Source organism: Nomascus leucogenys, chromosome 21 (genome assembly GCF_006542625.1).
Source record: "Nomascus leucogenys isolate Asia chromosome 21, Asia_NLE_v1, whole genome shotgun sequence".
NCBI classification, from domain to species: Eukaryota; Metazoa; Chordata; class Mammalia; order Primates; family Hylobatidae; genus Nomascus; species Nomascus leucogenys.
In genome coordinates, this window is record NC_044401.1 from 20,609,894 (window position 1) to 20,629,813 (window position 19,920).

Genomic DNA, 19,920 nt, shown 5'->3' on the forward strand with positions numbered 1-19,920 from the left:
ATTGCTTAAAGGCAGATATATCCTTATATCCCCTTAAAGGCATGTTACACTTTCTTGTATACTATGGCAGACAGTTCTACACCAATAAAGATCAAATCTCTACTCACTACCATCTAAAGCCTTCTGGATTTTTCAGACTTCAAGATCTCTTGGAATACCATTTCCCAGGTCTATTACTGTGCCTAAAGTTCTAACCTTCAAGTACCTCTCTATTCTTAATAACTCATAATTTGATTAAGTCTATTTGCCCATTATATATTCTTTATGTTTTTATGATGTTTCATCATGACCTCTCTTGATCTTTGGATTCCCACACTGAATAAAAAAGCTTTCATTCAAACAGAACTCAGTCCATCTGCTTGACATTTTAGTTGAGATTTCTGGACAATTCAAAATTTCATTAAATCTATTGAGAGGTTTAATGACCAGAACTGCAAAAAGTACTCAAAAGAATCTTTTTATATAAAAGTAAGATTAGATTCTAGTTTTTATCTAATTTTATCAATTATAATCCACAGGAAGAAGAGGTGATTTTCAAATAGCCTGGCCCTTCTTATAGATTATTACTATATAGATGCTCCTCAACTTACAATGAGATTGCATCCCAATAAACCCATCGATAACTAAAAATATCATTTCAACTTACCATATTTTCAATTTAAAATGGGTTTATTGGGATGTAACCCTATCATAAATCAAGAAACATCTTGAATGCTGTCACTCTTGCACCATCTTAAAGCTGAAAAATCGTAAGTTGAACCATGGTCAGTAGGGGACTGTCTGTATTCTGTGCGTTATTATTATACGGGAACCTGTCCAAGAACGAAGAAAATTTTGTAATTCAGGATTTTAAAATCAATAAAATTTTGTCTTTATTTTTGTTTTTTCTCTCTTTTAAAAAAAAAATTTGTTTGAGATGTGATCTTGCTGTATTGCCCAGGCTCGTCTCAAACTCCTGGGCTCAAGCAATCCTCCTGCCTTGGCCTCTCAAAGTGCTGGAATTACAGGTGTGAGCCTCCATGCCTGGCGTTTATTTTTATTTCTGTTTCCTGATGAATTTTAGTGGCATCTATGGTTGCATAATTGTGCTAGAAAACATATTGATGAAGGAGGAAAAAAATCTGATGACAAATGAAAAGAGTGAAGTTTGGGCAAATAAACTAGTTATGCAGCAACTATTACTCATCCTTATGGGACCAAATAATTGTCAGTACAACTGTGGTGATGATAGAAATACAAATAATGAGACAAATTTAAGAGGCATTTAATTTTACATGACAAACATGTAATTTTCCTTCAAGGCACTTACCACAATTTGTAACTATATATTCAGTTGTGTAGATATTTTCATAATGTCTGCCTTCTCCCCCCAACAGTGTATATTTCACGAGAGATGGGAGATTATCTGTCTGTTCATAGTTTTGTATTCAGCTCCTTACAACATAAGCACTCACTATAAAACTTTTAAATGAATGGCAAGAGACTCATTTAATGTGAAAAAGGGGAGAAAAGGAATCGAAAACAATTCTGGCTCTTTGGAGAAATGGCTCGTTCAGGTATGAGGCAGAGAAAGTGAAAGATGATCATTTTGCTGTGATTGAAATAAGGAAGTGACTAAAGACTGAAACATGACAAAACAACATGAAGGGGCTCCCTCTGCTGGGAAGTATGCTTCTTACATAAAAAAGCTCTGGGGCTATACTGGGAAGTATGCTTTTTACAAAAGAGTATAGCAAACAAATAAAGAAAGAATGATAGCCTAGAAGCATCACCATTTTTCAACCACTAATGTAATAATTTGTTCCAGTAAGGATGAGTAACAAGATCATTAAGTAAAAGATTTTTGGGAAACAGGATATCATGCAGCCTCAAAGTGGCACCCCACGAGTCATCTATTATTTACACAGGGAAAAAATGTGGAAATCTGGCAGACATCACTTTAAATGGGGAATCAAACTTTAGCCAACAATAATGGGACAAACTGATCTGCACTTCTTGTTGAGTCACACTAAAAAAAAATTCCATGATTGCAGTATTCCCACCAAAAATAATTAACCTGCATCTCTTCATGAGGAAAATTTCAGACAAATCTTCATTGTGGAACATTTTTCAAAGTAACTGGCCTGGATGCTTGAAAATTTCAATGTCATGAAAGACCAAATGAACATGAAATGTGAAGTTGACAGAGGAAACACACAGTAAACAGAATAAATTAATAAATGAACAAGCTTCTAAAAGACCACAGGCAGTTAAAAAAATGTAACATGTGACAAAAAATAATGAATGGGATACAAAATTGGACCTCGAATGAAGGAATCAAGGTGGAGAGAAGTGTTTGTTTATAGGTCATTATTTAAAATTAGACTTTAATGTATGGGATTCAAAAACTTTCACCATGTGAAAACTCTATATATTTTTGAAAAACATTTCACCATTTGAAAGCTTGATACATTTTTTTAATTACTTTTTTAAAAAATTGCTGTTTGCAATGTCTCTTTCCTTTACAAATACAAATTGATAGGCACGGTTCTATTCAACACTAAGGAATTATAGCATTAATGAGCTGCAGGACCACATAAATTTTACACGACAAACTTGTAAATTAGTGGCATATAACTTTCTTTCAAGGCACTTGCCACAATTTGTAATTACATATTTATTTGTGTGTATTTCTTAGCCTTTCCAGGCCTGAATGTCCTCCTCTGTAAAATAAGTACCTCTCTGAGTTCTCGTCTAGTTCAAAGACACTATATACTTATGAGAATTCTCAGAGTAAATTATATCAAGATAGCAATGCCTCTTCTGAAAAGAGCCTGCTTCTGCTCTTACCTGGTGACAATCTGAAATATAATTGTGAGAGCCAGACCAGTAATAGACAGTGCACATCCAACGTTGGATAATATGTCAAGTGATTGGGGATATTGATAATCCTTTTTGAAAGTCTGAAAAACAAGTGAAGACTCATATTTTTAAATAATCGTCCCTGAAATGTTAATGAAAGTCAACATCACAGAGTTACATGGGTCAAATTAACCAGACAGTTGCCAGATATATCTTCCTTTTGTAAAGCTCTTGATATATTTAAAAGTGAAATACATCAACCCCTTATTGCTGAGCAGTTTACCTGAAGTATACAGGCCTGAGAATAATTATCTAATTAATTCAGTTAAGGAAAAATATACAGTCATGCCTTGGTATTTGCCCAGGGGGACTGGTTTCAGGACAACTTGCAGATGTCAAAAGCCATGCATATTGAAGTCCTGCAGTTGGTCCTGTGGAACCTGCTGATGTGGAAAGCTGACCTCCATAAACCAGTTTTACACTCTGAAAATACTATGTTATTTTTCCATCCACGTTTCCTTGTGGATGCAGAACCTGCCAATGTGGAGGGCAGACTTTTTTTATTGAAAAAAATCCACATATTAAGTGGACCCATACTGTCCCATGTGGTTCACAAGTCAACTATTTATACTTTTCCTTGATGTCTAAAATCAGAATTGTTTGAATTAGATCTAAATTGTCAAAAGTTGCCTCACTTATTCATGACATTATTTTTATGTGTAACTGGACTCTAAGTATATCTAAGTGGATGCACTAAAAATAAAGTTGCAGAAATATTTTCATAAATACGGAAAGATGCTCATACCTGTTAATTTTTTAAAGGAAGCCTTATTTTTATGTAATATAGCTATATATCTCTCAACATGTTTGTGTGTGTATATACATATATATATATTAAAATACATACCATATGAGTATGTAATCTTGGAAATCTGGTGAGGTAGTGGTGGTGGTCACAGGGTGGGTTGGATACGTATAATTCATTTTGCTTATCTATACTTTCTGATTTTTTAAGTTGTTACAATTAAAAAAGCAGTGTATACTTATTTGTAAAATATGAAAGGAATATAGAGGCATAATAGAAAAAGCATATGTTCCTTTATACTGCCTGCTACCCCACACCATACCTACCTCTTGAGAGCCTATCTTTTGTTCTTACATGCTTAAAAATACTATCTATGTCTCTTACACAAACATACAGGGGTTTGTTAACATAATAGCATTATGCTCGAATTGCCATTTTACTGTTTCATAAACATTTTTCCATATCACTATATTTTTGTTTAGTGTATACTTTCATACTTTATGCAATGCCTGTGTATTGCATTTATAGAAATAAAATAAAAACAAAATACACATTTAAAAATAATAAAACAAAAATTTTACGTTATTTCCTGTGTGTAGTGTACTAAGTAGATGCAAAAAGAATCATAAGATTTATAGGTCTTCAGATTTTAAAAATAATCTTTTCGCTCAGAGCCGATTTGCTCTTACTTTACATGCAATTTTAATCAGCCATTTAAAAAAATATTGCAAACCAAAACTAATTACAAATGTAGGTACGTAGGCATTGAGGCAGTCAGATACTAATGAGAAGAAATAGCTGAAAGCCTAACCTCAAGAAAGGGAAAAGATAACTATAATAAAGTAAACTATATCATTTAACATGTATAGCAACCTGAGCTTGACATAGCTCATCAATGATCCTATGACTTTAAGATATCAAAAAGTTAAATTTTTCTCCCGTATCTCCTGATCAAGAAAGCAGATCTCTCTGTAATGCAAGTTAGAAAAGAAATAATCCAAATGAATTAAAAGAAGAGAGCTTTTATAATTAAAATGAGAAAACTATAGTTATCTCAAAAAGTTTTAAAAAGCAAGGTTCTATGCTTTGATAATGCAAGCTATACCAGTATGTTCCACCAGTCTCCACTGGCTTCCCAAATATGGCTATATTATAGCTACTGGGGAATGAAAACATCTGCTTCTCCTTGGGAGATTCATAGCATTAATAGTCCCTTACTAAGGAGAAGAACACTCTCCGTAACTCCCCATTCCATTGTGAATGAAAACCATTCCATGAAGTATATAAACTAACTTTTTTTTGTTTCACCAGAAAAATAGATTTCTGGAAATAGAACACACAGAAGCCCCTCTTCTTACAAGGGTCAGCACAAGAACCTTGAGAGATGTATGCACAGCCGCACACCAGAGCTAAGTATTATCAGTTACTTGCACAGTATAGCTTTAGAGGTAAAAGACTTAAGGAATGCACGGAGAAACTAGGGGACAAATTGAAGGGATTAAAGAGTTTTTCTTTTATATCTTCTAGCAAAAACTTAGTAACTTGAGCAATTTCAGTGGGAAAAGTTTTGGGTAACTGATTTAAACTGTCCACATATAGCTAAGTAAATATTGAACCTGTCTCTGACACACAGCTATACAGCTTTACCTCTGGCTATAACAACTTTATGCTTCAGAACATGTGAGTTAGTTGAATGGAGCCCACCAGCTTTTCTTTCGCACATGGGCTCCCTTCCCCTGATCAAATACATAGTTCTGACCTCTCTATCCTAAGACCACATAGCAAAAACTTCTATTCTACTTGCCTTTACCTTAGTCCTATTTTTGTTTGTTTGTTTGTTTTGTTTTGTTTTTGAGACGGAGTCTCACTCTGCCACCCAGGTTGGAGTGCAGTGGTGTGATCTCAGCTCACTGCAACCTCTGTCTCCCAGGTTCAAGCGATTCTCCTGCCTCAGCTTCCTGAGTAGCTGGGATTACAGGCATGCACCACCACGCCTAGCTAATTTCTGTATTTTTAGTAGAGACGGGGTTTCACCATGTTGGTCAGGCTGGTCTCGAACTCCTGACCTCGTGATCTGCTCCCCTCAGCTTTCCAAAGTGCTGGGGTTACAGGCGTGAGCCATCGCGCCAGGCCTTAAGTCCTATTACTTTATTTCTTGTTTTTCTATTTAATCTGAGTTGAGAATCTATGTAAATTAAATCCCAAAGTTATCTCCAAGGAGCACATACTAGAATTGTGTATAAGGAAAATTCTCATCTGGAAAGAGATTGCTATGTACATCCTTACCATTAATACAGCAAAATTAGTAGTATGGTTGCAGCGGCAGCGCAGGAATCCATCAGTGCTCTTGTCTTTTTGACAGCCATATGTGTCCCAGTCCTTTGTTGACAAATTCCAGTAGACACAGGCATAGGAATAGAGTTGAAATTCTTTTTGGTTGTACTGTGAATTGATAAGACAATTACAATTACTATTTCTAAATACTTAATTGGGTAAAAAAAAATCAAGTAGTATAAGACAGTCATCTGAGAAATGAATTAAATATATACTAAGCATTAGCATATTCATTATTATTAAGGAGAGGGAAAAAAGGAGATAAAATTTAAATTAGTTAACTTTGCATTTAGTTAGTTTGACAATAGATATGGTTGGGAGGAATATTTAAATGGATACATCAAAGAACCTTTTGAAGAGTTTTGCTATAGATTTCTTTTATTCAACATATCCCTGCTTTTGGTGTTCAAGAGTGGTCTGAATTTTTATTATTTCTGTTCATGGAAAACACCCCCTTTCCTCCTACTCTCTTCTTCCCCTGTGTTACTCTACTCAGTCTCAGCTGCCACCATCAGAAAGACAGAAAGCATGAGGACACTTTTTTCTTGCATCTGCAATGAAAAACTCACCTTTGGACTAAAGACCATGTCAACAGAAGCACTCTGATCTTGCTCATTTTCATCAGTTTTGCTTGAGATAATTTTTTGACTAAAATCTGATTTAGCTGTAAAAGTTTTTGATTGGAAAAGCTTGTCATTTTGATAAACTACAAACCCACATGTCTTGGTGTAATCTATAGGGAGAAAAAGACATTAAAATCAATAAGTGAACTGTAGGGTAAACAAAAAACAATATGTCACGTTATTGTAGAAGTGCATGGCTGCTTAATATTTGAGTAAAGTACAGTAAAAATGGTTTACTGGTTGAACCTTTACTTAATTGCAATATGTAAGTAACACATATAACCCATGGCGGGCCATTCCACCCATATTAATTTTTTTTTTTCTGAGCTTCAGTTTCCTTACCTTCTACACAGGAATGAGAATTTCTGCCTAATCCACCTCAAAAAGGTATTGCAAAGATCTCATGTATAAAGTAAACGTCTTGCTTTATACATGAGAGATGGAGAGAGTGAACACAACATGTGGATAGCCCCAGCCCATGTTGCCTCCTGCAATGATAAAATATGAGACAGGAAATAGCAAAGCTTGGGACACCAGGATGGCTGAGCCCAGATGAGGTTGGTCTCCTGTTCAAAGGTGATGAGTGGTGTTAAGTCACTGAGCAAGGAGCGCAAGTCACTTTTTCTGTGGAGTTTTTGAGGCAGGCACTCTTCACCATCTCTTCAACTATTGTCCCCTGCTGTGTGTCATGACAATCATGGGCTTCTCCCAAGGCTAGCTGGCTACTGTGAAACATCTTCTGGTCATTGGAAAAAGGAATCAGCTGTTCATCAAAGATCCTGAAAGACCATCGCTGCTGCGGAGGGTTTTGCACCCGGCCTGTTGGTGGCAGCAGTCAAAGAGAACCAGGACTGCCTCCTAACACCCTATACAACTGTTGGCATATTTAAAACAGCAGAAGCGTCAACAGTATACATTTTAACTGAATTAATTTCCTAAACTCCGTTGTCTTTCACAAGTGATAAAAGGAAAACGTTGTGGTGTGAGACCAGAGTATTCAGTCATCTGATTTGAGAGGGAGACAGGCAAGGCCCCGACAGCCCCCAAATTGTCCTCCTCTGTGGCCACTGTTAGAGCCTCCACCTGGAGAGAAAGGGATGGGTTGCTGGCTTTTGTTCACAGTACATTGACATCACCAAATTGTTTCTCCTGGACACTAAATGAAAAGTTAACCCTAAAAATGGAGCAAGGTTTCTTTTTATTCTTTCTTTAAAAATAAAAGAATGAGACTAGGCACAGTGGCTTATGGCTATAATTCCAACACTTTAAGAGGCTGAGGCAGGAGGATCACTTGAGCCCAGGACTTTGAGACCAGCCTGAGCAATACAGCGAGATTCTGTCTCTACAAAAAAAATTTAAATGTTTTTAAAAAAATTAGCAGGGCACACCTATAGTCCCACCTACTTGGGAGGCTGAGGCTGGAGGATTGCTTCCTCCTGGGAGGTTGAGGCTGCAGTGATTTGTGAGGTAGAGAGCTTCAGGTGCAACTGTAATACCGTGTCTCTCTTTTTTAAAGAGATCTGAAGCAAATATAGGAAAAATTGATATTTGTTTACCTGGCTGATAGTTACATAGGTACTGCTCGCATTACTTTCTGTACTTTTCTGTATGCATGAAGTATTTTTAAATTAAAAGAAAAATGCACAAGAACATAGAAGACTTAGATTTATTCTCTACCATCACAAAGCAAGTGGCCAAAGCAAATGAGAGCAAAATTCCAGAGTGCCAGATTCACGAATAATACTCTCTTCTTTTTTAGTGCTATTATAAATGTATTCTATCTAACACATATACTTTCTGACATCGGGTTTTTTTGTTCGGGGAGAAATGAAAAGTAAGTGTGGGTGTTTGATTTACTTATTTTTTTAGACTGAAAAATACAACCACTTCAAGTTACATGTAAGAATTTCTGAAAGGTTATATGCAGGATGATAGTGAGCACATGGTGGGCACCATAGAGTGGAGATAACCTAAAATTGATACTACTAAATGATGACTGTGCCAATTACATAGACTTCTCCAGTGTTAGGTCTGCAGGATGCATCTGAGCCTGAGAGTGTCATGCCACTAGTAAACACGGTCAGAGCTTGTGATTGAATATGTTTTAAATGTGTAAGTGTAAAACAGAACCACCTTAGCAAGATTTCTGTAGGAAAACATATTTGTGTACATGGCCTGAACATTTCAATTCTGCTACCTTCCAAAAGGCTGTTGAAAAAAGAAAAAACAAAGAAATTATCTTTTTGACTTAGAATAGTAGAGTTGAGATTACCATAGTATGTCAGAGCTCAAACATACTCAAATGCAAATTACTCAGTATGAAACTAAGTAGACATTATTTCTGCTTCAGTAAATTAGAAGTTATTAGTTCTATGAATTTGAGTCCATTTTTTTAAATGTCACAAAGTTTGAGACTTACTTTTCGTCATATTAAGCAAGACCTGAAGTTCAGTCTGTCCATCTGGGTTAAGGCCATCCACGTTTGTATGTATAAATGTTGAACTAGAAACTAGAGAACTGCTAGCTCCTATGAGAAGGGAAAGAGTAGAATTGTAAAAGCCTACATTATCATGAGTAGAGCATTATTATTCATCATCGGTAGCAGAATGCTCTTTGCTGTTACAAGCACGTAAGATTGACAGCTTACCTTTCTGCACAGAGAAGCGAACATTTGAAGGCCCCACCGCATTTTCTGAAGAGAAATTTGCTGACTGGATTGCTATGTTAGGTTCCACCACTGATTGATTACCCAAAGACAAGGAATAAGTCTCCATTTGCTCAATAAGCCTGCATATAATAAAACACAACTTAATACTCAAGATTTTGTCATAAAATGAAAGGTATGTGTTCTGTCTTACACTATAGCAGAAAGACATGAGCATAGAATTGTGTGGTCGTGACAACATTGACAATTGCCTAAGAATAATTGGTTTTCTTTTCTAGAGTTGTGTTGTGTTATATGTACTTAAATAAAACAGTTCTGGTGGACAGTCCTCACTGAAGGCTACCTTGAACATAGATGGCAAAAAGGTAGAACTCAAGAATTATAGAATTCCCAAAAGAAATAGTCTTTATTATGATGCTCTTCACATAGAAGGATGGTGTTGCCACCCACCATTGGCAAGGCATGCACTTCTAATTTTTTCTCCAGTGGTGAGAATCTATTTCCATTTATTCATCTTCTTCCTCTCACCCAAACCCCTTAGGATCCAAAGCATGTTTTGTAAGTTGTTCGTTCCTGAGGTGACAGTTCAGATAGAACCACCAAAGAGCAGAGCTCTGAGCTCATTGCCTCAGCTATGAACTAAACCCTGAAGGTTTTCACAACGTTCTTTTCTACTTTGGCTAAGTTCAAAGATAGATTAGATGGAAGGTGGGAGGAAGTGGGGGCAACCTGTCAATTTAGCATTCTCCAAAGAAAAGTCATAAGACCTTTTCTTTTTCTTGTTTCCCATAGAAATATTTGAACTATTTCTGTACTTGACCAAACAAAACATCTGTATGTAAAATAATCAGTCTAGTTTTTCCAGAAATGAAAGGATTTCATCAAAATGTAGTTGTTCTATATGCCAAATTTTTATTTCTGACACTAAAATATCTTTTCTCTACCTCCAAATGAGATAAAGAGAAACTTTACAATAATTGAGGATTGCTTTATAAAGAGAAGGTAATCATCATTTGTATGGAAACATTCAGGTTAGACCCTCTGATTGAAATGTTTTCCTTTTATAAAACCATTTTCAGCAATTCACACATACCCCAGAGCTGCTTTCAATGGGAGGAATACCTAACAAAACTCCAACCTGCTAAGAATGTCATTCTACCAAACAGTATCTGTTGAGTATCTACGTAGAGGTCAGCACTCTGTGAAACAGTGGGAGTACCAGGAGCTGCTCCCTCAGGCATTTGCAGGCTAAAAGGAAAGATGTGGTAGATATACAGGAGGTGTTTTTCATGTTCCCACTTTTACAGGGTTACTCTAACCATAGCTACTTCTAAGGTCATTTTTTCTTTCTTGTAATTCTTTCCTCCTCTTGTCATAACTGATAAGATTACAGATGGGCACCTGCCCCGGAGAAGCCAATCCAGAAAGTGGTCATCCACCTGGCACAATTGACTAAAATAAGTCATCAGATTCTTGGAAACAGGATTTTTTTTTTTATTAGTGCTGTAGTTATATCAGGAAAGTCATAATTTAAAGGGAACCAGAGAGGTCATTACATCATTGTGAGAAAAACCACAAATTAAAAATAAGAGGCTAATTCTTCCTGTTGGAAATAAGAAAAGACCTGTAAACTCCTCTACTAAGGCTTCCAAAGCTGCCTTGGATCCTCAGTCATCTTCCTGCTCCAGGGTCCATACGGCAATAAAAGAAAATAAAATTTCAAGACCCTCTAAATTTATTATGTCAAAAAGGAAGTTAAGCCCTGGAGACTGAATCACATGTAGCGTGTTTGCAACTTCTGCTTACTAGATTATAGATTAACTCTCTTCCTCATTGTTCTTGTTCTGTAAATGACTAGGAGAGGCCAGACCTTTCCCCTTTCTAATGACTGATCTATGTTACAGATTAATTGCCTCCTTTTTTGTCCTGTACCTAACTCAGACCAGTTGGCTCATGATTGTTACATCTTCAGTGTAATTGTCACACCTTCAGTGTGGAATGTTAAATACACCTTTCCCAAAAGGAAAAGACCACCTCAGTTAATCAGATTACTATAACCATACATCAAGCCTTACATAGAAAGATGTTAAAACTCTCTTAAGCTTCCCTAAACTTTGTTTATATAAATGATCCCAAACTTATATACTTCAAAACATTGACTTCCATTTTTTGGAACTTGTGCTTCCCAGGCAGCTGTCCTTAAACTTTGCACTTGAATGAACTCTCTTTAAACTAGATTCTGACCTTTTTGATTATTTTGGGTTGACAAGGCCCACTATATTATGATCTAGTTCTTGGGCCTCACTGAGACCCCATATGCCTATTTACAATAAATCTCTATTTGGTCAAGATATTTGAGTGGGTGCCAGGCTAGCTGGAACAGAAATAAAAAAAGAAAAGTGAAATGTAAATGCACAGGTGGTCAGTGCTAGGGAGGCATTTTGCATTCCCAAAGTCAGGTAAACCAGGGTAATTACGACCTTCAATATGAGATCAAAGGTCTAAGGTTACAGATCAGACTTTGCAACCAGTGTCTACAATGGTGAGGTCAGCAGTCGCGGTGGCTCACGCCTATAACCTCAACAGTCTAGGAGGCCAAGGCGGGTGGATCACCTGAGGTCAGAAGTTCGAGATTAGCCTGATCAACATGGTGAAACCCTGCCTTTACCAAAAATTCAAAAATTAGCTGGGCGGGGTTGTGCATGCCTGTAATCCCAACTACTAGGGAGGCTGGGACAGGAGAATTGCTTGAACCTGCGACGCAGAGGTTGCGGTGACCTGAGATCGTGCCACTGTACTCCAGTCTGGGTGACAGAGCAAGACTCCGTCTCAAAAAAAAAGGAAAAAAAAAATGGTGAGGTGAAGTCCTAAACTCATTGATTGTACTATGATGCCCTCACCAGCAGAAACCCTACACCTCCAGAGCTCTGCCCACTTTGACAGAGTCAAAGAGTCTTTCTTCCCTGTCACTCTCCTCCCTTTTATTCTCACCCTCTCCTCTTCTTGCTATACTATAGAAAGGGAATTCAGTAGCTGAGAGACACCAAGAGAAAACTGGAATGAAAGAAGGAAGAAGTCAAAGTGAAATGGATGACTAAGGCCTGATGTCTGTCAGGGAACCCGGCATCTGGCCTAGGTTTGGAAGATAGAGTTTAGAAAGCAAATGTTGTCCTGAACAACAATTGATTTCCTTCTTGTGGAGAGATGACCTCTGTTGGAAGCTCATCAAGAGTATTCTCCTAAAGAGAGCTAAAGGGTTGTTGACCTGACCTTGGGGCTAGAGGCAGAGGAGGAAGCTTTATCTAAGTGAATGAAGGAAGGATCCGAGTCCACAAGAGCTTATGCAAAAGATCACGTTGGTAGAGGATAAACTGATAGAACATTATCAGAAAATAATTGGACTAAAAATTCAGAGTGATAAAAGGAGAAATTGAGCATGCTTACACCATTTTAAGGTTCAATGTATCCTATACTTTAAATTTTTATTTATCCTCTAACCACCTCCTTTAAAACTATTTAGATATTGCGTAAAAATCACACAAAATTGTATTTTCCTTTGTATATTAAGCCAGTAAAATTCATAATTATTTATTTTTAGGAAAATGTTCCTATCTTTTTTGTGACTTGTGATGTTCAAATCCCACAACTTCTCTTTTCTCAGCTTTCTCACCAAAAACATTCATTCCTCCCGTCTAGCAAGACTCTGCAAACACAAAGCTTTCAGCTCTGAAGGGAGCCCACTCTGGCTCTTGGCCTCTGGACACCATGGCCACTTCCTTCTCATATGTCAAGAAAAATGAGAGACATCCACATTCTCCATGAGAAGGGCCCAGACTCCTTTTGAAATCTGAAGTCACAAAGTATGCCAGTAAAACCGTTCACTCAACCTCTACGACCACCTCTCAGAATTATAATCTTTGAATGCTCTACTTTGTGCCTTTGTGCTTTTTCTACTTTGAAAATTCAACACTAAGTAGGTACTGGTCATAATCATTAGAAAACTAAGAACTACTTCTAGGAATTTCTCCTGAGGAAATAATGGGTCGTGTAAATAAAGATTATGTATCAGAATGCTAATTACTTAGAACATTAAAAGACTTCCAGCAATGTAAATGTCCAGCTGCTGAACAGAGAACTAGTTCAATAAAAGTTTACTCATATAATGCAGTAAACTAAAATTATGACATGGATGTGTATATATTTATATAAAAGATGTTTATAGAAAAAAGTTTGTAAGGTATTAAGTGACAAAAGCAAGTTGTGAATCAATATAGTATGTAATATACATATACATACATACACACACGCACAGAGAGAAACAGAGGAAAAAAACCTGGAATATATACCAACAGGTTAATAAAGGTAAGATAATTTTTCAAATTTTGCCAAGCTACATATTTTCTTATTTTTCTACAATAAGCATGCATGCTGATGTAAGTTTTAAAAAGGTTTTGACAAGTGTACATAAGGTAAAAATACAGTGAATACCAACAAGGGGCCACTACGAATAAAGTACATGAGTTTTAATACAAATATTCAACCAACAGTAATCCAGAACAGAGAAAGAAAAAAGAGAGAAAGCAGGTAGGGTTCCCTTTTTTTTTTTTTTTTTTTTCAACATAGTGTTGGTCAGAAAGGGAGGAGGCAGAGAAACTCTAAGCAGACAAGGGTGGATCCCAGGGGGAAACCTTCACGCCAAAAGTAGTCTGAAACCCAAAGTGAGAACTTCAATCCCTGTTTACCCACTCTCTCCCATTGGTTGGTTCTTTCTGAATAATGTCTTTTTACCAATCAAATGTTGCCTTTTCCAAAACTACAGCCTGCCCCACTCCCCCATCCTGTGCCTAAAAAGACCCCAGACTCAGCTGGTAGAGAAGAGAAGTGGCTGGATGTCAGGAAGAGGTGTCTTGACTTCAGAGACAGTGAGAAGCAACCTGACTTCGGAGGAGGGAGGCTGAAAGGTGACTTGACTTCAGGGGAGAGGAACCTGCCCTTCCCACCTGCTTTCCAGCTCCCCTCTCCACTGAGAGCTGCCCTCATCACTTAATAAAATTCTCTGCATTCACCATCCTTCAATTTGTCCAGGTGACCTAATTCTTCCTGGGCACTGGACAAGAATTTGGGACCCATCAAGTGCAGGTACCCAAAAAGGCTGTTACACTGGCCGTTTGCCTTCACTGGCAGAGGGCAGCCACCCCATTGGACAAGGCAAAGGGCCCGCTGGGCTGATAATGCAATGCTGTCCATGGATGCTGGAGCTAAGAGAGCATTGTAACACGCCCTCTGGGGCCTTGGGGTTGCAGGCACCCCATCTGGATGCTGCCGTGGGGCCTGCACAGAGTTTGCTCCTGCCAGTGGAGAAGTGACTGGCTGATTCCCACACTTGCTCATCTACACATTCCCTCCCGCAAGGGGTTGAGTGGGGTGGGCTGAGTAAATGGGGCACCCCTATCACAAGTCCCACGAAGGGATCAAGAGGAAAGCTAAGGAAAATAATCAAAATACACCAGGGCCTTGGAAAGAGAGAAGTGAGGTGCAGCTTGGGGGATGGCAGTATGTCCTGCAAAGTGAGCTGTTCTCTGTAGCTCTATGTGTTGCAAAAGAAGTTGGAAGAGGTCTTGCCGTGTATGGAAGTTGCCCCTTGGTCATGCCAAACTAAGGTGAGGAAAACAAGTTCTAATCTAAATCAGCCCAGTTACTCCCTATCTCCCAGGCCATGGCCAGCACCCCTGTATGCAGGAGGTAACATATACCACTCCATCTAGTAACTGAAGGTCAAGTGGAAAGTCACAGCTCTTATCTACATTCCAGAGGAATCAGTCAGTTACTGCATCCATGAGAGAAATAAAGATATCTCTGTTAATACTTTAGCCTAGGAAAGTAAACAGCGCTTAGTCAAGTTTTCTTTCCAAATTGAATTTGTGCTTACGTTGTAAGGGCATCATCATTAGCAGTAGCAGCAACTCTTTCAAAAGCATCTTCACTGGCATCTAGGAGTTGACTCACTGTTACTACGGCAACTTTCTTTGCCTGCCAAAGAGAAGATACTGATCATCAGAGAAGCATATATCATATATTATCATCACCATCATTATCATCATGAATCATTGTAGTAGCAAGTGGCATCACTGATATGATAATGTAGAGGCAAGCATTTTACAAAATTAAAGGTTTATTCTTTGATCCACATAAGATGACAGAGAGAATCAAGATAAGGCAAAGTGAAAATATAAATTAAGGTAGTGAATTAGGAGGTTTAAGTCTCTGAATTTGACCTCATAGCAAGATCTTTCACAGACCCCCCACCAAACTCCAAGAACACAAAATCAAATGCTTGGATACAAAAACAGAAACAAAATAAGAGGAGTGCAGTATTCTGGTTGTTAAAAATTACAGCTCATAATACTTAGCATAACTAAGTTATACTTAGTATACCTGTTAAACTTAGTAAAATTATTTGTAGTTTTATTTCAATCAATAACTCAGAAGCGTGTCAGAGAGATGACCTTTTGGCGTTTGATTACTATTTATCTTCCCTCTTTGGGAGTGTTGAAGCCTTTCTGCCTACTAGTTAATGCCTCCATTAATTCTACATTTGGAGGTCAATATTTTCTCTTTCAATTCCATTTTTATTAACTTGAATCCCAGTTACTTTTTAGTAGGAAAAATATTTCAAATTTTTTTTCTGAAATAAAACATTTAAAGGGAATGGAAGAAAAGAGTAGCTATTTTCAGGGCATGCTGATATTCAACCTATACACAGGTGAGTCCATATTGGTGGTTTGTAGCCCTGTTTGATCACTATCCAGCTATACCAATTAGTAAATGTTGAATATACTTGTTTTCAAGTACCAGGGTTTGGCAAGTTCAAATATCAGGAATGTAAACTAGGCTTAAAGTTTTCAGAAAGCCAAGACTAAAATGTAAATATTCTTAATAGAAATGCATCACAGTTTAAAATCACATTCCAAATTAAATTCTTGAAACACTATTTACTTGGAATGCACTAGGGATGGTAAGGTCAAATGTAGTTGGTAAACATATTCATAAGGTGAAGTAGACTTATGCATTCCAGGACTTCCTAAAAGACTTAACATGATAGCCAGGTGTGGTGGTGTGTGCCTGTAGTCCCAGCTGCTTGGGAGGCTGAGACCTGAGAATCACTTGAACCCGTGAATCCGGAAAGCAGAGGTTGCAGTGACCTGAGATAATGCCACTGCACTCCAGCCTGGGTGACAGAATGAGACTCTGTCTCAAAAAAAAAGACAATGTAATAATGATCATTATGAATATCCTAAAAGAAAACATTTGGACAAGAGGCCCTTTTTTTTATATCTTTGAGCATCTCTCAGGAATGCTATGCAAAATGCCTTTAAGCAATCTAAACCATGCTCAAACCATATTGTGGAATAAGGAGTGGAATTCAGGACATCTCTCTTTCTTTCCCAACACCCCCTCTAAAAATAAAAATTAAAAAATTAAAAAAAAAGCTTTGTGAGTTTTACCTCAGGTGAAGCATTTCTGGAAGTGTTGAAGATCTGTCCAACCACTCGTGTAGCACTAGTGATGTTCTCAGCAGTTAATTTATTGGCATCAGATGTTAAAATCTGGACTTCAGAAGAAATGTTATTAAGTGGTGCTGTGACATCCTTTATCTGTTTTAAAAACCAGAAAAAAAAAACCCTAGCTTTACACAATTACATCCAAACACTTTGTAAGCAACTGCAGGTAAATAAGCTGGAATTTAGCTGAGCCTCAATCTCCTGAACACCATGTCCACTCAGTTTTCCACGTTTGCATCCTTCCTTGTGTAAAGGACAAAGTACATGCAGACCAGTGGTTTTCCCAGCCTTTCCTGTTTGACAGGATTGATTAACTATAAGGGGCTGCCTTAGCTAGATTGGAGCTACTAGAGTGTATCCATGGGCCAGCGCTGGTTCACTGTGTGTTACAAAGGTGGTAGAGAGATAAGCACAGAAACTGAAAGTAATTGGTCAGAGATGTATATAGCAATTTTTTGCTGTTGAATCTAATAGTTCTAAAATTTTGATTTGTATTTTATGCATATTTTTCATTTCATTTTTCCAGTAACTTATTTTTATTGTATTTCACAAAAATATTGGTGTGCAATGGGTTCAAAATTTTTTAAACTGGCTTTTCAGCACTGGTAGTGTGGGAGGCACTGGCTGAGACGACCTCTCTAGGTGCCAGTTAGCCCCAGGGCTCTGTGTTGTGAGGCTAAAACATGCCAATCCATATTGTCATTGGTGAAGCTGGGTGTCCGTGCGCGCGCGCGCGCGTGTGTGCGTGCGTGTGTGTGTGTGCGCGCGCGCGCGCGTCTTGGTTTTCACTAGATGGCAGCATCATTTCACAAATTATACCAATGTTACAGGCTATTCACACTTGGGTAAGTGTCAGAAACAATATCCAATCAGTAGACAGAAACAAATAACTCTAATTCAATTGCTAGATCCCTGCTATGTGCTAGGCACTCTGTTAGATGTTTACAGGTGTTATCACATTTAATAAGCAAAACAACTTTGTGAGTTGTGCACCCTCAAGAGAAGTTAGGGAGCTCAACCAAGTTTCACACAGCTTAGAAGTGGCAGAGCTGAGAACAAAACATTGGTTTGTCAGATTCCAAATTTAGCATCTTTCCTCACTCTGTGGGTTGGCACAACTTGTGTGGTTGGCAGCCACCTCCACTCTCCAACTTCTGTCCCTACCCAACCCCTACCCTGCCCATCTGTGATTAGGGAGCCAGGGTAGTACAATGTAAACTTTAAAATAAAGAACAGCTCTATCACTTTTTGGCTGTAGTCACTAGGCAAAATGCTTCACCTCTCAGAACCACATTTTCCTCATCTATAAAATGTGTACATTAATACTTATTTATGGTGTTATAAAAATTAAATATGATAAACTAATAAATACATTAATATTTGACACAATATTTGGCATGCAGTAGGTGCTGAACAATTAGTAAGTGTTATTGGCTATAGTTATTTATAATATGGGACTAACATTCAACTCACAGAAGTTTTATAAGGATTAAATGTGATAACATATGCAACATGCCAGGCACATGAAAGGCTGTACATAAAGGTTGGTTTCCTCTTCCTCCCCTTGCTGTCCCCTAGTGTTAGCTCTTCCATGCATATGCATTTGGGTACAACTTTGGTCAAAATAGTTTAATCTGCAAGAAAAAACATCTAGTTAGATGTACTTTCTATCTCACCTGCTCATAGATACTACCCTGAGACCCGCATCAGGTTTAGAGTTTCCTGTTTCAAAGGGTCTTTGATAATAGTTTTTTTCTCTTCATTCTGGTCCAATTACACCATCAAGAGGCTTTCCTTTGGTCTCAAATGTCAGGGATCTATATCCAGTCAAAACTTCACTGGTCTACAAAGATGAAGCCATTTTTAATGTGCTATTGATTATCGTTTGCTGAAATTTGATGAAACAACTGTCCTTTTTCACAAACAGATGTCAACTTTTAAAAATAAGAGTGGCGGCCAGGTGCGGTGGCTTATACGCCTGCAACCCCAGCACTTTGGGAGGCTGAGGCAGGCAGATCACCTGTGGTCAGAAGTTTGAGACCAGCCTAGCCAACATGGTGAAACCCCGTCTCTACTAAAAATAAAAAAAATTAGTCGGGCATGGTGGCATGAGTAATCCCAGCTAACTCGGGAGGCTGACGCAGGAGGATTGCTTCAACCTGGGAGGCAGAGGTTACAGTGAGCTGAGACGGTGCCATTGCACTGCAGCCTGGGTGACACGAGCAAAACAAGGTCTCAAAATAAATAAATAAATAATAAATAAGAGCGGCTTTAGTCACTAGTTTTTCTTATTGCTAATTTGAGAGTTTTAAAAGCATTGATTTGACCATCAGGTATCTGAAGAACAGAAACTGCACAGAATCAGAACTTCTTCCAGTTGCCCATTAGTGAGTCATATGGCATACCTGCTTTTCCAGGGTTTCCAGATTTTCATTGCAATTTCCTATTGTCACATTTTGTAATTCTATCTCTCCATATAGAGAGAGACTGCACAACCGGATTGCCATTGGATTGCCCGCTTTAATAAAAAGAAATTTTTTATTAAAAATAAGTATTTATTAAAATTATTGCCTATTATTTTTAGGCAATAACTAATTTTTATTAAAAGTTATAATTTATTAAAAATAATTGCCTATTATTTTTAGGCAGATACCTCTTATTGTCTTGATTTTTGAATCTGGACTTCAAAAGACCAGTTGACTATTTCCTTCCTTTGATGTCTTCAAGTAAGATTTACCTTTCAACAATAAGGTACATAATGGCTTTGAAGTGGATATGATGAGAGAATACTAGGCTGACAGACTAGAAACAATATGAAAAATTCCTAATAGATACTGAATTATATGTTGATCTTGACTGCTTTATGCAAATCTGCATAACAGCTGAAAGGCAAAGAGTTCTGTTATATTCTATTGTATTTATTAGATGTTTGGTTGCCTCTCAATAAATGTTTGCTGGGTCATTTGGTTTATTTTCTAGGATTATCACTTAAGCCTCCCTACCTCACTGCCTTCCTGTAGTTAATACTTAAGTAGCTGCTATAGAAAAAAATCATAATTAGAGGGACAGCTGACCAAAAGGTAGATGTTT

At 37.7% G+C, this 19,920-nt stretch overlaps 1 protein-coding gene across 2 annotated transcripts in view; it reads right to left on the minus strand.

Annotated features, from left to right (window-relative positions):
* Positions 1–19,920, minus strand: part of ADGRG7 (adhesion G protein-coupled receptor G7) — a 73,545-nt gene that overhangs the window by 41,610 nt on the left and 12,015 nt on the right. The window contains exons 4-11 of one of the 2 annotated variants that reach the window (XM_003261739.2): positions 19,236–19,348; positions 16,774–16,923; positions 15,198–15,298; positions 9,251–9,390; positions 9,023–9,130; positions 6,550–6,713; positions 5,933–6,088; positions 2,830–2,942 (exon numbers count right to left, since the gene is read on the minus strand). In XM_003261739.2, coding sequence (XP_003261787.1) covers positions 2,830–2,942; positions 5,933–6,088; positions 6,550–6,713; positions 9,023–9,130; positions 9,251–9,390; positions 15,198–15,298; positions 16,774–16,923; positions 19,236–19,348 — 1,045 coding nt within the window. Of the gene's footprint in view, positions 1–2,829; positions 2,943–5,932; positions 6,089–6,549; positions 6,714–9,022; positions 9,131–9,250; positions 9,391–15,197; positions 15,299–16,773; positions 17,065–19,235; positions 19,349–19,920 lie in introns of those variants that run through there. The other variant, XM_012500996.2, reaches the window with a different exon arrangement.